Raw genomic sequence first — 19,722 nt, forward strand, 5'->3', positions numbered from 1 at the left:
CTAAAGAGTGCAGGGCTGTGTAGTGAATGAGGTGTTAGGGGCTGGAGTGGACATTTGAACACAGCCTCAGTCTAAAAATCATTGTTAATGCATGAACTACCAGTGAGCCAGTGCTAAACTTGATAGCTGATTTGATGTCACACGTATCACTATAGCTTGAATAAATACAGTGAAGCAAATTAAGCTGTTGGAAAATCAAAGTTCATTTGGGGATAATACAAGGAAAATGCCAAGGAGTTAATCACATAACATTTCTTATGAATAATTGAAAAACATATTATTATATATTATTATTACTATTATTACTATTATTATTGTATAAGATAAATGACTTACATCTTCTCCAGCCTCTCCAGGTTCTCCCACCAAACCCTAAGAATAATAATCATGAGAGCAAAAAGACATTCACAAAATAAGGTCCATTCAAAGCATACATGTGCCATTTTAAAAGACATATTAATATTAGATTTTCCCTTCATTTGCATGATCCTCTATAGGAGCCATTCCACCCTATATCTATCTGGGGTTATTTATTATTACAAGAGATATTGGGGGAGCACGACTACTCAAAGATAACACGCGCCGAAGTGCCCTGCATTATTAAATCCTATTTCAATGGAACATAACACAGGAATGTGCAAAGTTTTCTCAAATCAAGAAAACAAAGCATGAATAAATGTATTATTTCATATCTGAGGGAATGGGAATACCATATTAGAATTATGGGAATGCCATATTGGAATGACATAGTAGAATTATAATGGGTCTGTGGAAAATTCATAAATAGGTAGATTATAGTTAATACCGGGTGGAAACTGGAGCTTTTCCATCTTCAAGGCAGCCATTCATGCACATATTCACACACCAGTGTACACAGACACTGGGGGCAAGGAGGGTTAAATGTCTTGCCCAAGGACACAACGGCAGCGTTCATTTGTGGGAGCTGGAATCGCACCACCAAGCTGTGGGTCAGTAGATCTCACTGCTTGACCAGTGGTGTTTATGTTGAGAGAGGGTTTCAAATTGCCAACGTTCGGATCAGTGGACAAACACTCTAAAAACTGAGCTACTGTCGCCTATGCTCATCAAAATCTACAAAGCTCAACATCTTCTCAGTCAGCACATATAAAGTGAAATTATTATTTTTTCTCTATATTCACTTATATACTTAAGGTACTTATATACCTTTATCCACAAGATTAAAATGGGAGTGATTCCTTAACTACATTTGTGGAGTTTGGAATTATATTGGCGCACTAAAAGTGGTTCTTAAACTTTTCACATCAAGAGACATTTACAAAATGCTTGGCTCTTTGCATACCCCAGATCTAAACTATGTCTATAACTAGACTAACTACACCTACACTAAGACAAAAAAAAACACAAGAGGTAACCTGTCAACCCGTGCCATAGTTTGAGAAACAGAATGTAACACACAACCCAAAGTAGGAGTAAGGCATATTGACAAATATAATATTTTTGGGTTATATATTATATTATATATCAATCAGAAATGGGATAAAACGTGTCTGTAAATGTCTTTGTGGAAGTTCGAGTACTGCACGATACTGCAAAGACTGTACTTTATACTAATTCCAATTCAAATTTTGCATGTCTCCAAAACGACAACTGCAATGATCTATTTTATAAAGTATCTCCCACCTCTAACTAAAGTGTAACAACGCCTTCAAGCTTCCAATTTTTTAAAGTAGATATCATATTGTGAAATGAATTCTTGTTGAATAAAATGAGACAGTAAACCTTGACCTTATCTTTAATCAGTCACATTATGAACTTACTCGTTCTCCTTTAGCACCAGGAGATCCTCTGTCTCCTCTGTCCCCCTAAAACAACATCAACTATCACGTTAAATCATTACGTTACCATACATTTTGCTTATGTTCAAATCGACTCACCTTTTCTCCAGGTGGACCTGCGTCCCCTCTTGGTCCAGCCAGAGTCTGACCAGCGGGACCCTGAATTAAAATAAATCCCATATAAAGTGCAGTCATTTTTAAATAACCTGCTCTATCAGATTAGCAGAGAGGTAAATGGGTTTAAATAGTGTTTAATTGAAGCTGAGGAGGAAGTTTCTGGCTGAATGTTAATGTATTTCGGAGTGACTCACCCGCTCTCCCTTGGGTCCCGGGGGTCCGGCTACAGCCTGTGAAACAGAAATGAAATGAAAATTAGCTGCTCGATCTATAAATGGAGGTCTATTGAGTTTCTACTACGATGAAGTATTACAACAAGTCAGACCAAAGTGCTAAAAATCTATATATATTTGTGGCACATGTAGGCTTCACAGTGGTGGAAAATAACAATGTAAAAGTAATAAAATACTGTATTTAAGTAAACATTTTAGGCATCTGTACTTTACTTAAGTACATTTTAAAGTGGATACTTTTTACTTTTACTTTACTACATGTGAGAGCAGGTATCTGTACTTTCTGTTCCACTACATTTTTGAAATGAGACGTGCTGAAAAGTCTGAGGAGTTTGCAAAACACTTACTTTTTTGTCTTTTAGTACTTTAATAAGTCATTTTTTCTTGTGTATTTAATTACTCTGGCATCTGTATTTTTACTTAAACTGAATTCAGTATTTCCACTTCTACCACAGATGCTTCATATTAAAAAGGACACATATGTGAGAATACTACTGTAAATGTCTTAAAACTGGGAAACGGCCAAAGATGAGATTAAATAGATGGATGGATGGATAGATATTGAATATATATATATATATATATATATATATATATATATATATATATATATTCAATATTGAATATCGTCATAATGGAGAGATATGGCTGTAGGTTTACACAAACACCTAGCAAATTGTTTATATGTCAGATAAATACATTTTGTTATTATTTTTAGAAACGTGAAAAGTGAATGTGATCTTTGCCTCAACTTAAGATACATTTCTGTGTCTTGCTATATCGGCATCTGCAAATATCAGTTACCGTCCACAGCAGTAGGCCAAATATCTGATATTGTTATTGACTCAAAAATAGAAAAAATATATATATAAAAAATGTATCCTTAATAAATATCTCAATTTTCTTGGAGCTAAATTGTCTATTTCTCCTATTTTTTCATGGTTCATTCATTAACGTCATTAGGATCATCATCTGCTTCTTCTGAAAGTTCACACTTCATTGAAACTGATTACATCCACCTGACTCACTCAGAGCATGAAGAAGTGTCTTTTTATATTCAAGAGAAAATTAATTAAATGGTATGTCGTCATAGGAGGATAACAAGATTAGATTTTTATCTCCAGCCAAGTTCCCGAACAAGGTTAATTGAGACAATCCAGTTACTATAAAGAGCTAGAAGAGCATTTAGCTGCAGTAGATCATGAGTTAACTGTTAAATATACACAGACTTTTACTGCCTTATTCATTCCCCAGGGTCACAAAGATGGGAAATAACACTATTCAGATTCACAGACTGTATAAAGAAGTGGACTAAGCGAGTGTGATGTCACCCACAGCGTTTGGCTCCAGTCAATACAAGGCCGACAGTTATACGGGTGAATGTGCAGCAGAGTTACACATTTGGAATTTCGCCTGCGAGTATCATAGCAACCAAAGAACCAATCTGGAGCGAAGATGTTGCCCGCACCACTGGTTTGGTACGGCTTAGCAGCGCTGTCAATCATGTGGACCAGGATCATGTAGAGTTGGTTAATACGAACATTTTACAACCAGAATGATGAGCCAGCAGTTACAGAGAGAGGAGCCACAGTTTCCTAATGTAAAGTGAATTGGGTGGATGGAGCCAGAAGCGCAGCCCATTTATACAGTCTATGTTCAGAATACACTTTTTTTTGAGTATTCCAATACAGTTCCTCTTTCATTTAGTAATATTCAAAGCGTTGTGATACTTATTCACAAAATTTTGTCATCAAACTGCATGATATTGAGAAAAAACTTCTTATATTTTTGATAAACATAGGCCTGCAGCAAAATTTGAAGTATGATATATTGCTGAAGTAAATATATATGATAAAAGATAAGATAATAATGCCTTACACTTGCCCTGACAGAAACGAGACTGCCAATCTGTGCAACCACCTTCATACTCGGCAATATGGATGAAGTGTCTTGCCTATGGACACAACGACAGAACTTGATCTGAGCGGGAAGTGATTCTCCGACCTTCGGGTTGGGGAACCACTGCTCTAACCACTGAGCCACTGTCGCCCACACTGAAACCAACCATAATAAAACCAAACCACAAAGCAGAATTATCCCCCAAAAAGTATTCTAAATATATGATATAGTTAAAAAAAAAAAACATGAGCTGCAAAATACAACACTTAAGTAGTTTGTTTGTTTCTATAATGAGCCATAGAAGTTAACGATTCAACCATCTACAGCTCAAATCTCATTGTAGTACAGAAAAATAACCAAATATTACACGAAGAAAAAGTACCCACATAAAGTCATCTAAATACATAACAGACAGTACAGTTTTATCCTTTAAAACATTTTGCCATGTTTATACACTTTTACAAGTATTATTAATTAATGCAACTCAATGTGAAAATATTCTACAGTACTTTAATTGGTCCATGAGGTATTCAGTATTCTATAATTAATACAGTGTTTTACAGTACTCCTCCCAACACTGCAGGCCACTAGTTCAAATGGTAAATGGTCACACTTTTATATAGCACTTTTCCACCTTCAAAAGCACTCAAAGCACTTTACATCAAGGAACCACTCACCCATTTATCCATTCACACACACATTCACTCACACACCAGTGTAGTGGGTGAGGTGGGTTAAGTGTCTTGCCCAAGGACACGGCAGCATTCACCTGTGGGAAATTGACGTCGGGAGTGGGATTCACACCGCCAAACGCCAGACGAACACTCTACCAACTGAGCTACTGTCTCCTCATATATATATATACACCCAACTGTAGTAGAAGACGCTATCTGTCTCTGTCTCCTCCACTGTACAACGCCACATTCACATTTCAGCCATTTCTTTTCCGTTTTTGTGACAAACACCCTCTTTTCCTGCTCCTCCGTGTGAAATATTACAACAGTTGTGGACCTATCAACTGCTGCTGTCACCTATTAATGTGTGTGTGTGTGTGTGTATGTGTGTGTGAGAGAAAACCCAGACCCTGTTATGAATCACCCCCCTCCACCCCCTGACAGTGTTACCCCGTCCAAGGCATCCTGTCCAACACGCATCGCAATTTGTGTCAATGTTTTTTTATAACTGCAAGCCCACAATACATAATTCATGGCTGGTACTATCAACAAACAAAGGCTGCTGTTATTTCAATTCAACGCTGTGAGGTAGGTAGGCAGCCCATAATAATCAGACCTCAAAGCAGTGTTTTGTCCCCGTGGTATTAGCTGGAGGTACAGGTGTAGAATGCAATACACGCAAGACGACAATGATTTGATGTTTTAAGCCACGACGAAACACGCTCGACACATTACATACAGGATATTTTAAAAGACAAGGACGGTTGCATGGGTTACGCATGAGCAGGTTGCTAATCGCGTTCTGTAATAAAATAAAAATGAAAGGAAATGTTCTAGTCTGGCCAGTCAATACAGACGCCTGAATTATTAACTTTGCCTGTAATAAATATGTAAGAAAATCAGAACAAACATGAAATTTAAAGGGTAGATTTCAGGAACAGTTATAGCTTTGATAGTACAATGAATTACTGTGATTATTGTGTGTATTATTATTATTATTATTCACAAACTCCAGAATACGCCTTTTGCACGTGATAGGTCCTGTACCAGTGAGACTGACCAATCACAGGGCAGTATTGTGGTTTAGGGAAAAGCCAGTGATGAACAAACCAAAACTAACACGGTAATACCGACGAACTTCAGTCTATCTAGTGGAAAGACTATTTTGTTTGTGAAAAACGTGCAGAGGGAAGAGCTTTTGGGGATGGGTAACACATCTGTGCTTTCTATTCAGAGAGCTACTCATATCAATCTACGAGAGAGACAAATGAACTGGAATTATGAATGTGTACATACATGAATTCTGACCATTATCTGCTACATTAGACTTTGAAACTGTTATTATAAAGTTTCCTTTTTCCTGTTTTTTTCATTATTTCTACTATCACAGCAAGGTACAAAAGGTCAGGCCTGATAATAAGCTTTAGCCTAAGCCTCTTCAGTCTCCTGCATGACAAATGTTACTGTTATGGAAGATTAAATATATATGTGAGAGAAATAAATGAATGAATCAAACAGAAACAAGGAGGGGCAGGTTATGACTTTGATAATAGTAGTAATAGTAAAAAAAAAGCCACTTCTTCAGTTCTGGTCAGATTCCTGCGGGACTCTGTCTGAACAGAGGAGCTAACTACTCTGAAACTTACACACCTGTTTGTTTCTGTTTGTTGGCTAGGTTTGATGATCTACACTAAGGCTAGTCCTATTGTTTTCCTTGTTTAGATTTAGGTCTGAGGATGGAGTTATAAATAGGAGATAGATGATGTCTAAGGCCCCTGTTCCTGTTCAAAGAAGGATTGTCTCTCCTAAAAAAAAAAAAAGCTTCTTTAACTCTCCTCTCAAACTATTTCTTTTCTTTGGCTAAGAGTTGTATGTTGGTATCTTCAACCTGTTTCTGTCTTAAACTTTCAGACAGAAACTGGTTCACCCAAAGGACAAAACCCCGAGCCACAAACAAAGCAGTGTGGTTTGCTCCATTCAGTGTCGTGAGGATTGCAGTGCGCGTTATAGTGGAGAAACAAAGCAGCCACTCCATAAGAGAAAGTACCAAAACTGACGTGAGACCTAAACCTAAACAAGGAAAACAATAGTGCTAGCCAGTATGCTAAAAGGTGTGAGAGCATCCATTAAGGGCCTGAATGATTATGTGAAATATGACTCAGGCACAGTTCACACTTAATGTAGCTCAGCAGACCTCGCCAACAAACAGAAACTGTAAACAAACAGGTCTGATTTTTTTCTTTTTACTATGGATCACACCTGAGGGATTACACAGATAAAATAGTATTAGTTATTTTATATGTTCTCAGCAGGAAAAGCGCTGTGTTGTCCTGTACAATTCAGTATTTGAAACGTGTAAAGTAAACACGCTGAAGTAGCCCCAAAGTGCCACTCGTGAACGCAAAAGTGAAACAGTTTAATACATTGTTTGAAAAAGGCTTTGTTAGACTGGAGGCACTGGGGGCACATTGTACTTTGAAGACAACACAACCATTTTACTCATTGTTCCTCTTATTTGAAAGGGTTATTCCAGCTAAAAACATTTAAGATTATAAGGTTATGAAATAAGGAGTGAAAGCAGATACACTGGTGATTTTAATGAAGCGGTTTATGACACGTTTTATCACCTTGTATTGTTTATTTTTGAATTGCATTTTGTTTTGTCTTATAATGAGGCCTCAATGAAGTAACATTTAAACAAAGGTTAGACAGCACATCTGAAGAGTGACTGATACATACATTTTTAAACATTACACATATTACACTGTTTTCTGATCTACGTTATGTTGTTTCCTCATCATAAACAGACCTGGAGTTGTGTTTTTGTTTCATTCACGCTGTTTAACACACAAACCCTGCAAAGCTTTGGAAATGCAGACAGAGTGATAAACCAGGATTACTCAAACATGTGTGAATGAAACAAAACACAACTCCAGGTCTGTTTTTGAGGAGGTAACAACATTATAACATGACTTAAAGCTCAAAAGAATCCCATTTTGTGTAATACAGGACCTCTAAACGAATTAAAATGATAAGAAATAGTAACCTTCTAAACCTTTCAAATCAAACACAAACAGAGCTCTTTTTATAGTTCCCTACATTAACCCTGGTTCAAAACACAGCAGTAATTTGTCTCCATTGATATAGCTATAAATATGTATGACCTCGTCTGTCACTTTACCTTCACCTCTCTAAAATTAGACTAAAATACGATTCTCATTGACAGAAATTGGCACGAGCGTCGTCAATCCAAGCCAGTGTCTATTAACACATGTTGTCAGCATGCGGTCACCTTTGGGTGTCAAAAACAAGGTGGTCCGTGGGAATGAGGGGAGGGCGGAGGTTAGACTTAAGGGGCTGGGGTTATAACGTCTGATGTGAGGCGTGGGAAGAGACAATCAACACTGGGGTCGTCAAGGGGATGAAATCTAGGGCTGTAGTCGACGGAAGAAATTGTTAATCAACTCGAAAGGGGGCGTGGCAAAAGCTCTAAAAGATATTACGCATCTCTATGTATCTCTATATCTCTGACCCAAACGGCATTCATGAGACTAAACGCGCTGGGATTCATGCAAAAACAAGTATTTATGCAGAAAAAAAAAACTAGGTAACAAGGTACGTATCTAAAGACAGACTTGTTTAATCTACCTTTTTATATATAAATAAATACCACAAAAGTAATAAAATGATAAGTCGAGCTGTAAGTTGATAAGTTGAGCAGGACATAATATCAACTTCCCTTAATATTTTCAGAAAGATCTTAAACTTTATTAGACATCATGGTATAAAAAAGAAAGTACTATTATTCTGTGTTGAAAATGTCCTGCATGTTTTATGATCTCTGTGGTATTGAAACAGGTATCGAGGGTAATCCTTAGTACTGAAATTGAGCTTGAAATTTCAGTATCATGACACTATTGAAGTTGGAAAGATTTATGTTTCATTAAACTCTTTTTCAAAGTATTGCAGTTAGGCCTGTCAAAATGATACACTGACTCATCCTTCAGTAAATAATAATGAAGGAATGTAATATTCTGGGGCTCGGTTTCTATCAGTTATGCTCTATTTGAACTAGTGGAACAATCTTTCTTCTCCAGTGTTAACAATGAGCTCATTAAGAAACAGCTTATGTTTTCTGTACTTAATAACACGTATTTTTGGAAACAATGTACGCAGACTGAAGTATAACTGCAAAACCGATACAAAAATCAGATGCGTTTCCAGATATTTCAACATTAATTTACCCATATTATTGTTACCTTCACAAATCGCTGATTGCTCTCATTCAAATGGCTTTTTCATTGTGGTTGTAAATGCATATTGTTGCAGCTTTACTAAATTAAATGCACAAATGCTTTGTCCTAAATGCAAGAATCTGAGAAAACTGTTTCATATGGGATTGTAGAGACAAACCTGTAACATATTTGGAAGCATTTTTTTTTCTATGATAAAATAGAACCGGAGCACAAATGTAAAGTCATGTACGAAATACCTTGCATGTCTCGCAGTAAAACATGCATGGAGGAAACAGGGAGGGCTTTCAGTGCACGGAAAAAGGAATATAGGACAGAATGTGAGAAGGAAACAGTGAAGGTGCGCACACGAGCAACAGAACACACAAAAAAACAACACAGGAACAACTCAAATCAGCCATTTTGGATCACTGCAAAAGAAAAAAAACACTTTATGGACTGGGACGGAGCAAAGATCATGGGGACAGAGGACAACAAACATCGTCTCTGGATTAAAGACGCAGTGGAAATACAGAAACGCGCCCACGGGACTTTAAATCGGGACGAGGGGGCCTTTTTACTCTCGCACACCTGGGATACTGTCCTGAAGAAGTCGGGCTACAGATGGCGCTGTCGTTCTGCCTCCACTGTGAGAAAGACAGCGCCAAAACCTGTTTAAATCAATTCACGGAAGACTCAAACCTTAATACACAACTATTAAGGTTTTATGTAAGACTAAATCTGAACTGCACCAGATATTGTACACACAAAATGGTTGGCTGGACAAAAATAACTAGTAGCAAACTATAAAAAAAACTCTCATTCCCTGGAGCGTTTGGAGCAGTCAGTTCTTAATAAACTGCGATAAACACTTGAGACAGCTGAAGTTTTTAAATAACTGCCTAATCCCTCCTCCAAATATTCACAAAACACTAGAGGATGTTTTCATAATCAGCACCGCGACGTTCAACACTCATTTAGCAAAGCCTCCTTTTCCTCTCGACTGTTTCCTCCAAGACACGCCACAGGACATCCTCTGCACCTCCTCTCGGTTAATCCTCTGCGCCTCCTCTCGGTTTATCCTCTGCACCTCCTCTGCACCTCCTCTCGGTTTATCCTCTGCACCTCCTCGGTTTATCCTCTGCACCTCCTCTTGGTTTATCCTCTGCACCTCCTCTCGGTTTATCCTCTGTCCTGTCAGTTTATCCTCTGCACCTCCTCTCAGTTTATCCTCTGGACCTCCTCAGTTTATCCTCTGCACCTCCTTTAAGTTAATCCTCTGCACCTCCTCTCAGTTTATCTTCTGCACCTCCTCTCAGTTTATCCTCTGCACCTCCTTTAAGTTTATCCTCTGCACCTCCTCTCAGTTTATCCTCTGTACCTCCTCAAAGTCTATCCTCTGTTAGTCTATCCTCTGCACCTCCTCTAAGGCTATCCTCTGCACCTCCTCTAAATCTATCCTCTGCACCTTCCTCCTCTAAATCTATCCTCTGCACCTTCTCTAAGTTCATCCTCTGCACCTCCTCAAAGTCCATCGTCTGCCCCTCCTCCAAGGCTGTCCTCTGCACCTCCTCTAAATCTATCCTCTGCACCTTTTCTAAGTCGAGCCTCTGCATCCTCTGCACCTCGTAACAGTTAACTTCATGTACTTCTCCACCACATCCATACGTCTCGTCTTTGTTCTTCTACAGGAGAAGGTCACAACAAAGTTACTAAATAATATTAACGACACAACAGAACTGAAGCCGCTGCCGTCCTGAACGGAGCATTTGAAATGTTTGAGGGTTTGAAATAAAACAAAATAGACATGCAATTTTCCTATGAGTGTGTGTTTTATTTATGTTCTGTTTCATGGCACCGATCTGTCTTTTTTATATTCTACCAATCAATATTTAAAGCCAATGTTATTTTGGTTTTGAAAAGAATAAACACAATTGAGATTGAGATCGATCAATATAAGAGGGAAAACAAGATTATTTATGTTGTTGCCATAGCAGTCATTTTTAGTATATCAATCTCTACTTGTCATTACTATTCCACTCCCTTCAGAATACTTTTCCATCAGTGTTACCAGAATGCCTTACAAATATATAGCTTTGGGCACATAGTCACAGAGCAATATCCAACCGCAGCATTCGGACATAAAACTGCCCGAGGTCCATTTGAATGACCAGGACCCTGTGGGACGCTTCACATCAGGCCCTCGTTTAGTCCAGTGATGAGTTTGAGAATGAAGCTCTGCCCCTGGGCTCTGGCTAAATACAACAGCCCTGTGTAATATACGTACGGTGAGAGAGATATTTAATGTGCGTCTGTGGTTTTGCAATGTTGAGTAAACCTGACATAACAGTAATACCAGTCAACATGCCCACGTACTAATTATCCAATCCTCACACTGACACACTAATGCAGCAATACAAGCAGGGTGGGGGAGTGTTTTTCCTAAGGACGCAGCGGTATGGAAAGCTAATAACAGGAATTGAACCATAAACCTTGAGATTAGTTGACATTTCTACAAAGCTTTTGCAACTGGGATTAAAATTGGAATTACCTAGTGGCAAAATGTTCCAATCTTATACTTTATATGCAAAGCGTAATATTTAGTGTAACGGTATGATACATTTAATATGAACCTACGTTGCTCTAGTCATTTTGTATTAGTACTTTAATTGCATTTTCATTTTATCAGCATTTATACAGAGAAGGCCCGAATTAGTGTGTAGGACTGACCCTGTTATATATATCCTTAAAGTTCTGTAACATGTAAACAATAGAAATGTCCAGATAAAGGTCATTTCTGCTCTTTTTTAGTTTAGATCGTGAATCAGCGTTCACAAAAGGATCTTGATCTGCATTTGAGCCCAGTTTAGTCCTGATGTAGACTTGGTTTGGTCCTTTTCTAGTCTTGGTTTAGTCTTGGTTTAGTCTTGGTCTAGTCCATGTTTAGTTCTGGGTTTGCTCACAGTTTAGTTTCAGTTTTGATATAGTCTAGTGTGAACCCACCAATAGTCTAATTAGTAAACAAACACTACTTTGGCTAAAATTATATCCAATTAGTGGCTGAGGATTTCAACAATTTCCAATAATTAGTAAAGTGACTGTTAATATTTTCCTCGTTTTGTCCTGCTCGAGTCTGGAGTGGCCAAAATCTCAAGCCAGAATAGTTGGTGAAGCTTTTGAACTGGCAGAACCATAGAAACAACATTTGGTGAGACATGAGGCATTACAATAGCAAAACTAAGCTGGCAGCGGCTACAAAGGCCTCAGAGCCTCATCTCACACAAGTCGGCTGAAAGACAAACCATCAAATTCACATCACAAAAATGTCCTTACTGACTTTGAAAAGTGACTCTTTCTTTTCTTTAAACCCTGACTATGCTTTTTCATGTGACTTCAATCCAACTGAGATTTACAAGACTCACTGAAATGACTTTGTAACTCATGTTTTTTGACAGCAGTATAAAATGTAGAGTTTAAATGTCAAATTTCTATGGTGTTATTTTCATAGTTTCTTTTTTTCAAACCAAGGTTTAGTTTGTTTTCATACCTGACAGTTTCGACTGCTCACTAGGGGTCTTCCTCAGAGTGGCCACATGAGTAAAAATGCTGTTTTTTAAATTCTCACACACCTGGGATACTGTCCTGAAGAAGTAGGACTGTAGATGGCGCTGTCGTCTGCCTCCACCAGTAGTAAGATAGTGTCAAAATCTGTTTTAATCAGCTGAACGGACCGACACAGAAACATCACATGACCACTCTATCAGGTATGAAAATAAACTAATCCTTGCTCTGAAAAAAGAATCTATTCAAATAAATTAAAGAAAGACCAGATGATTAATACTTAATTTTTACTTTCTTAAAATTTGAAAACAGAACTAGATTATTTGCAGTAGTTCATAATTAATCCTCACTTTCCAAATGTATTCCAACGATAATAATTATTCACAGTGATTCATTTATTTAATTCAATTTATAAGTGCGCTTCACAACTTTAAAAAGCCAGAGCAGAGTTTTTCTGTCACGCCATTGCTAACAACAACTAGCATGCTAACAGCCCTGCAGCCAGGCCCATCGACAAAGTTTGGGGCAAGAAGCCTCACATGGGCCCCCTCTAATATAAATTAACAGGACGAAGGTCCAATTCTGTCCCGTCTACTCCCCTGCTTCACTGGCTGTACTTCCTGGTTCACTGGCGATAAAAATGCTTGTAATTTTATTTATTTTTTCATCGCTTTTTATACAGGAAGACCCGATCAAAGCCCTTAGACTCTTTTTTCATGGGTGCCCTGATCAAAATACAGAAAAAATACAAACAAAAAACTAATAAATCAAATAAGTAAGTCAAAACATTAAAAACAGATGCAGGTGTGAGTGTAAAATTTAATTAGATGTAGACAGCACACAGCAGTCTCATTTTGACCCTAAGAGCTGCTTTTATACAGTATATCTATGCAAATTTTACTTTATCACATGGAAAAACAAACCCAACCAAATTAATGGCAATAAGGAATTCTATTAAAAATCCTTCATGACATGGCTATAAACATGGACTATTTTGCTATTTTATGGCATCATTTCACCAAAATTGTCCTCTAATAAAAGCAAATTGTAATATTTTAATGATAGATTTACACGGCCAACTCATCATACCACTGCTATAGGCCCAGAAAAGCCCTTGAAACTAATAAGGAAGGTGAAATAAAGCAAGTTGCATGTATTTACTGATAAAATGTCAATGTCACAAAGTAATTTCACTGTCCATAGAGTGTTGCTGCCCTCACCTTCCCAGGAGGACCACTGTCTCCCTGCTCTCCCTTCAGACCAGCCAGTCCCGGGGGGCCTGCGATGCCCTGGAGAGGAATAACAAAGTAAGGACACACAAAGACTGTACGTAGAAGCAAACTCACAGTGGACAAAAGCAGGTTTATTCTGACACTCATTTATTTTTTAAAGTGTGCATACGAAGCAAAATAAACTTTTTTGAACTTTTAATCATGTTATTGTGCCCTCCTGTCAAAAACATAGCTGCAGTTGTATTTTGTTTCATTCACTCTTGTTTAATTGATCTACTACTCCAAAACAGTCTGAGCGCTCAAAATGATCCACTGGCATATGGTCTGTAATTCTGCCGTAGATGAAAGTTCTCCTACGCACTTTTTAAGCCCATAAATCATCATCGGACTCATTCTGTGGTCAAACTGTGTTCACAACAAATGTACGGCTGTAGTAACATAACTCCAGTGCCTAAATGCCTCATGGGAAACGGAGGTAAAGTACATTTAACATATGCAGACATTATTTTAAGACATTAATTTAAGACAGAAAATGTGAAATAGTTATCCCAAGGTGGTAAAAGTGAATTAAAGCCACGAGAATGCATAATTTATGTTTTTAAATGTAAATGTACCTGTTTTCCGGGGAGTCCTGGGATGCCCTCTTTACCTGGGACCCCATCTCGACCTGGGACCCCTGGTTTACCTGCTTCACCCTGTAACAGACGCATTACAATATAAACCAGAGATTATAGTTCATGGGTTGCAAAAAAACATCCTTTTCATGTATTTCTATTGTTTTGTAGCATTTAACATGTATGTTCAGTAGACCCAGCACCCAGATTATAGAACAGCGCCCTCTGCCTGTCAGATCCTCAGTTTTTATTGCAGTTTAAGAGTAGACTGAAAACCCACCTCTTCTCCCTGGCATTTAATACTAGACAGAATATCTTGGTGTTTTATTGTATTTTCTTATGTACTGTGTTATCTGTATATTCGTTTATGTTTGTTTTTTTGTTTTTTTTTACTTTTTTTGCGAAGCATCTTGGTCAGCTGACGTTGTAAATTAGCTTAAACCATACAAACAGTGCTCAGTATGCAGCTACACCATTACTGTGGGCTTATGGTTAGATTTTTTTTCTTTTCTATAATCCCGTTGATTACATGTCATCATATACCAAGTAATAACATAATACAGTGCATTAGTCACAGCGTATATCAAATACATGTTACTCAAACGAACTGATTTTGATTTTCAATACAGGGTTTGCTCGAGGCCAGAGGCAGTGCAGGAAAATAGAAATGACATTTATTCATTCTAATGGGTAACCACTCACTAGAAAAAGGCTTGACCAATCACCAACCAGCCTCATAATTTTCCGCATTACGAGGCGATAAAAGCACCACTCATTTCTCTAAACACATTTTCAGACCCTTAATTACTTTGTTTCAAAAATGGCCGAGCTCCAAATCATTTTATTTTTCCGATTTGGTGTTTGGTTTGTGCAGTACTCACCACCTGCCCGGAGAGTCCTGGAGGGCCTTGTGGACCCTACACAGACAGAGAAACAGGGACAGAGTGGGAGAGAGGAGGAAGAGAGAGAAACAGGTACAGAGTGGGAGAGAGGGGGAGGAAGAGAGAAACAGGGACAGAGTGGGAGAGAGGAGGAAGAGAGAAACAGGGACAGGGTGGGAGAGAGGAGGAAGAGAGAGAAACAGGGACAGAGTGGGAGAGAGGGGGAGGAAGAGGGAGGAAGAGGGACAGAGTGGGAGAGAGGAGGAGGAAGAGAGAAACAGGGACAGAGTGGGAGAGAGGGGGAGGAAGAGAGAAACAGGGACAGAGTGGGAGGAAGAGGGAGAAAGAGGGACAGAGTGGGAGAGAGGGGGAGGAAGAGGGAGAAAGAGGGACAGAGTGGGGGAGAGGGGGAGGAAGAGAGAAACAGGGACAGGGTGGGAGAGAGGGGGAGGAAGAGAGAGAAAGAGGGACAGAGTGGGAGAGAGGGGGAGGAAGAGGGAGAAAGAGGGACAGAGTGGGAGAGAGGGGGAGGAAGAGAGAGAAACAGGGACAGAGTGGGAGAGAGGGGGAGGAAGAGAGAGAAAGAGGGACAGAGTGGGAGAGAGAGAGGGGGGAGAGAAAGAGTTAAATAGAGGGAGAGAGATGGGAGCAAAGAGGGAGCGAAAGACCAAGAGAGGGGGAGTGAGAAGGGAAAGGGAGGGGGTGAGTAAAAGAGAGAGAAAGAGAGCGGGAGTGGAAGAGGGAAATAGAGAGTGAGAGGGGGGGGGCGAAGAGGGAAAGAGCAAGAGACAGAGGGAGTGAGAAGGGAGAGAAGGGGGGAGAGAGAGAGGGAGTGAAAGATAGGGAGAGAGAGCAGAAGTGAGAGAGAAATAGAGGGAGAGAGAGAGAGAGAGACAGGGAGTGAAAGAGCAAGAGAGAGGGAGTGAGAAGGGAGAGAGGAAGGGGGAGGGAGAGAGGGAGTGAAAGATAGGGGGAAGGGGAAGTGAGGGAGGAAAAAGAGGTAGAGGAGATGGGGGGGTGAAAGAGCAAGGGACAGGGAGTGAGAAGGGAGAGAAGGGGGGAGAGAGGGGGAAGTGAGAGAGGGAAATAGAGGTAGAGGGAGTGAAAAGGGAGAGGAGGAGAAAGAGAGAGTGAAAGAGAGGGAGAGAGAAGGGTGAGGGGGATAGAAGGTGGGGGGTGAAAAAGCAAGAGAGAGAGGGAAAGAGAAGGGGAGGGAGGGACAGAGAGAGAAAGAGTGAAAGAGAGAGAGATAAAGAGGGAGATGGACAGAGAGTGGGGGTGGAAGAAGAGGAGAGAGAGAAAGTGAGAGAGGAAGAGAAAGACAGACAATTGGAAGAAGGGGATGAAAGAAATAGAATGAAGGGGGACATACAGAGAGAGAAAGGGAAAGATGAGAGAGGGAGAGAGGCGGAGTGAAAGCGCAAGAGCGAGAAAGAGAAGGGGGGAAGAGAGAGTCAGAAAGAGATAAAGAGGGACAGAGATGGAGAGAGTGGGGGGTGAAAGAAGGGAAGATTGAGAAAGTGAGAGGAAGAGAAAGACAGAAAGAATGTGAAAGAAGTGCATGAATGAAAGGGGATAGATAGAAAGAGAGAGAGAGGGACAGAGATGGAGAGAGTGGGGGGTGAAAGAAGGGAAGATTGAGAAAGTGAGAGGAAGAGAAAGACAGAAAGAATGTGAAAGAAGTGCATGAATGAAAGGGGATAGATAGAAAGAGAGAGAGAGGGACAGATGAAGATAAAAAGAAGCAAGAAAGAAAGGTATTGAAAGACAGAGTGAGGGCGAGAGAGAGAAAAAATATAAAAAAATACAAGACAGTCATAAAGAGTGAAATACGGAGAAGCAGATAGAGAGAATGAGAAGGAAGAGGGGAGTGAAAGAGGAGGAGGGAGAGAAAGTGAGGGAGGAAGTGAAAAGACAGAATGTGAAAGAAATAGAAAGAAGGGGGTTGATAGATAGAAAGACAGAGAGAGACAGGAAGAGAGATAAAAAGAGAAATGTTAAGATGCAAGAAAGATAGAAAGACAAAGAGAGGGGAAAGAGACAGGTAGTGAGAGGAAGAGCGAGAAAGAGTGAAAGACAAGAAAGTTGGTAGAGGCAGAAAGGCAGAGAGAGACAGAGAAAGAGATAGACAGAGGAGAAGTAAGGAAACGAGATAGGGATAGAGAGAGGGAGAGACAGAGAGTGAGTGAGTGAGTGAGAGAGAGCGAGAGAGAGGGAGGAAGAGAATCATAATGAATTCCATGAAAAGAAATGTTTGAGCAGAGAGAAAAGCAGTGATTTATGAGGACATTTACCACAGCCCCGGGAGGTCCTGGGGGTCCCGGCAGACCTGTGCTCCCTTGGGCACCTGGGGGACCCTGCACAAAGAGGAATGAAAAAAAGAGGAACATTAGGTCTATTACATGTCTGTACACACATCAACCGACAACACAGCTGGAATAACAATGGTCCACCCCAAGCACCGATAGTGGCAGCTATGGATGGGACAAGGTCTCATGCCACAAGATCTCACAAAATAAAACTGCCCCAAGATCCTGCACACACGAGGAAAGTTTTAAGATTACGAGTGTGATATATCTCTTACAAAGTCACAGTTCCAAAAAGCAGTTGTACAATGACAGAAACATAAAATAAGGCCAAAATTGTGGACTAACCGCACAATTTCTTTATTATAAATTATGTAAAAATCTTGTCTTGTTGTCGTGGAAACTGTCTCTTGCCCCACCCCTAGCAGAGGGGGTAGCAGCAGTTTTGCAAGAAAATCATTATAAGAAATAGCAGCAATAGAGATCGGGATTGAACTTCAAATAAAACATTCTTGGTAAAATCCAACATCTTACTTGTATCTATTTATTTTTTTAATAAATCACATTTTTACCATTTTACCATTTCTTTTTTCATTCCATTTCCAAATTGAGCTGTTATAAAATTACATTATATTAACTCATTTATCTTTTATATAAAGCTTTATTTTTGTACAAGCTTATTATAAAAATGTATCATCATCTGTGCAGAAAAAGGCCATGGTATTGACAATCTGTTTTGGTCAATCAAAAGTTTAAACAAGGAGTCGTATATTATGCATTAGATTTAACCGGCTTTGTAGCATAGTATTACTAAAATTCTTTCTTTCTTACAGTAGGAAGCCTCGCCATTGAGTTAAAAAACAAAAACAAACAATATATACGTAAAAACATAGACTGTGTAAAAAGGACTAAGGGAGTGTTAGTTAGTGTCTTTGTTAGTGGTGGTAGTACTGTAGTAACAGCTTGGTACTTGAGTAATATAAAGTAAAATAATGGTACACTTACTTGGCGACTCTACCCACACCTGTGTAGTTTTTTTTTGTAATAGTTAATAGCAAGAGCAAATATAGAATTGCAAATATTATAGCACTGGTAGCAGCAGAAGCAGTCATAGTAGTACTAGTAGCAACTGTGGATATAGTAATGAGAATTTGTATGATGTTGTTTTTATTTTGAGGTATAGTTGTTTTACCGGTACTCCAACGCCTGGCTCTCCCTGAGTTCCCTGAAAAAACAAAACATTTCATGAATCAACAACAGATAATTTAGTTCAATAAAAATAGAAAATCAACATTATCATCATTATCATCCCCCATCAGAAGAGCTCACCTTCACACCTGGAGCTCCGGGGGGGCCGTTGGGACCCATAGGACCCTGGTTTAAACACACAAACCATAAACTGTTTAATGAGCAGAGCAATAACTACATGATTCACTGTTTGTAAGGGGAACATCTTGCGTATGAAATTAACTTTTATGAGCTGTTAGCCATGATACAGATGTTATAACAGTGTTTCCTCATCGTTAACTTACTCAGAGTTGTATTTCAATTGGTACATGCAGGTTTGAGTGATCTTGTATTGTCCTGCATTCGACTGCTAATAAAAAATCTGTTTCACCTGCTCCTTATCGTCACCCAGTGCTTTGTATTAACCTGGGATTATTTCAAAAATTCAGATGTGTGTCTTACATGTACAATAACAATATGTACAACTTAACAATAAAAAACATATAAATAAGAATCTACTGGTTGCTACAGTGAAATGTCATTATGAAATCTGGACCTGTCAGTTCTACAGTTTTGTAAGGAAACTCAATGCACCTGTTTTCAGCTGCTTTAGCATTATTTTACAGTTTAAAATGAGCAAAATGTAAAATGATTATTACATATGTTATGGTTTAATAAATATCCTATAAATATCATAATGTGTCTCCTTTAAGCACTTACAGTTGGTCCTCTGATGCCTGGTTCTCCGGGGTTTCCCTACAATACAGACAAAAATTAGAAAAAAACTTACACTTAATACATGGTGTAAAAATATATATATATAAAATATTTATTTAACATATGTGTACATATGTGTAAAACATGTAAACACATGAATGCAGACAGAGGCAACATATAAAAGGCCCTGTACTAAGAAGCAGGATCAGTTT

At 39.0% G+C, this 19,722-nt stretch overlaps 1 protein-coding gene across 1 annotated transcript in view; it reads right to left on the reverse strand.

Annotated features, from left to right (window-relative positions):
• col7a1 (collagen, type VII, alpha 1) overlaps positions 1-19,722 on the reverse strand; it is a 166,336-nt gene that overhangs the window by 57,903 nt on the left and 88,711 nt on the right. The window contains exons 82-92 of the mRNA XM_055221855.1: positions 19,514-19,549; positions 18,896-18,940; positions 18,759-18,791; positions 17,555-17,617; positions 15,261-15,296; positions 14,380-14,460; positions 13,754-13,822; positions 2,129-2,164; positions 1,917-1,976; positions 1,800-1,844; positions 337-372 (exon numbers count right to left, since the gene is read on the reverse strand). Coding sequence (XP_055077830.1) covers positions 337-372; positions 1,800-1,844; positions 1,917-1,976; positions 2,129-2,164; positions 13,754-13,822; positions 14,380-14,460; positions 15,261-15,296; positions 17,555-17,617; positions 18,759-18,791; positions 18,896-18,940; positions 19,514-19,549 — 540 coding nt within the window. The remainder of the gene's footprint in view (positions 1-336; positions 373-1,799; positions 1,845-1,916; positions 1,977-2,128; positions 2,165-13,753; positions 13,823-14,379; positions 14,461-15,260; positions 15,297-17,554; positions 17,618-18,758; positions 18,792-18,895; positions 18,941-19,513; positions 19,550-19,722) is intronic.

Source organism: Periophthalmus magnuspinnatus, chromosome 5 (assembly GCF_009829125.3).
Source record: "Periophthalmus magnuspinnatus isolate fPerMag1 chromosome 5, fPerMag1.2.pri, whole genome shotgun sequence".
Classification (NCBI taxonomy): Eukaryota; Metazoa; Chordata; class Actinopteri; order Gobiiformes; family Gobiidae; genus Periophthalmus; species Periophthalmus magnuspinnatus.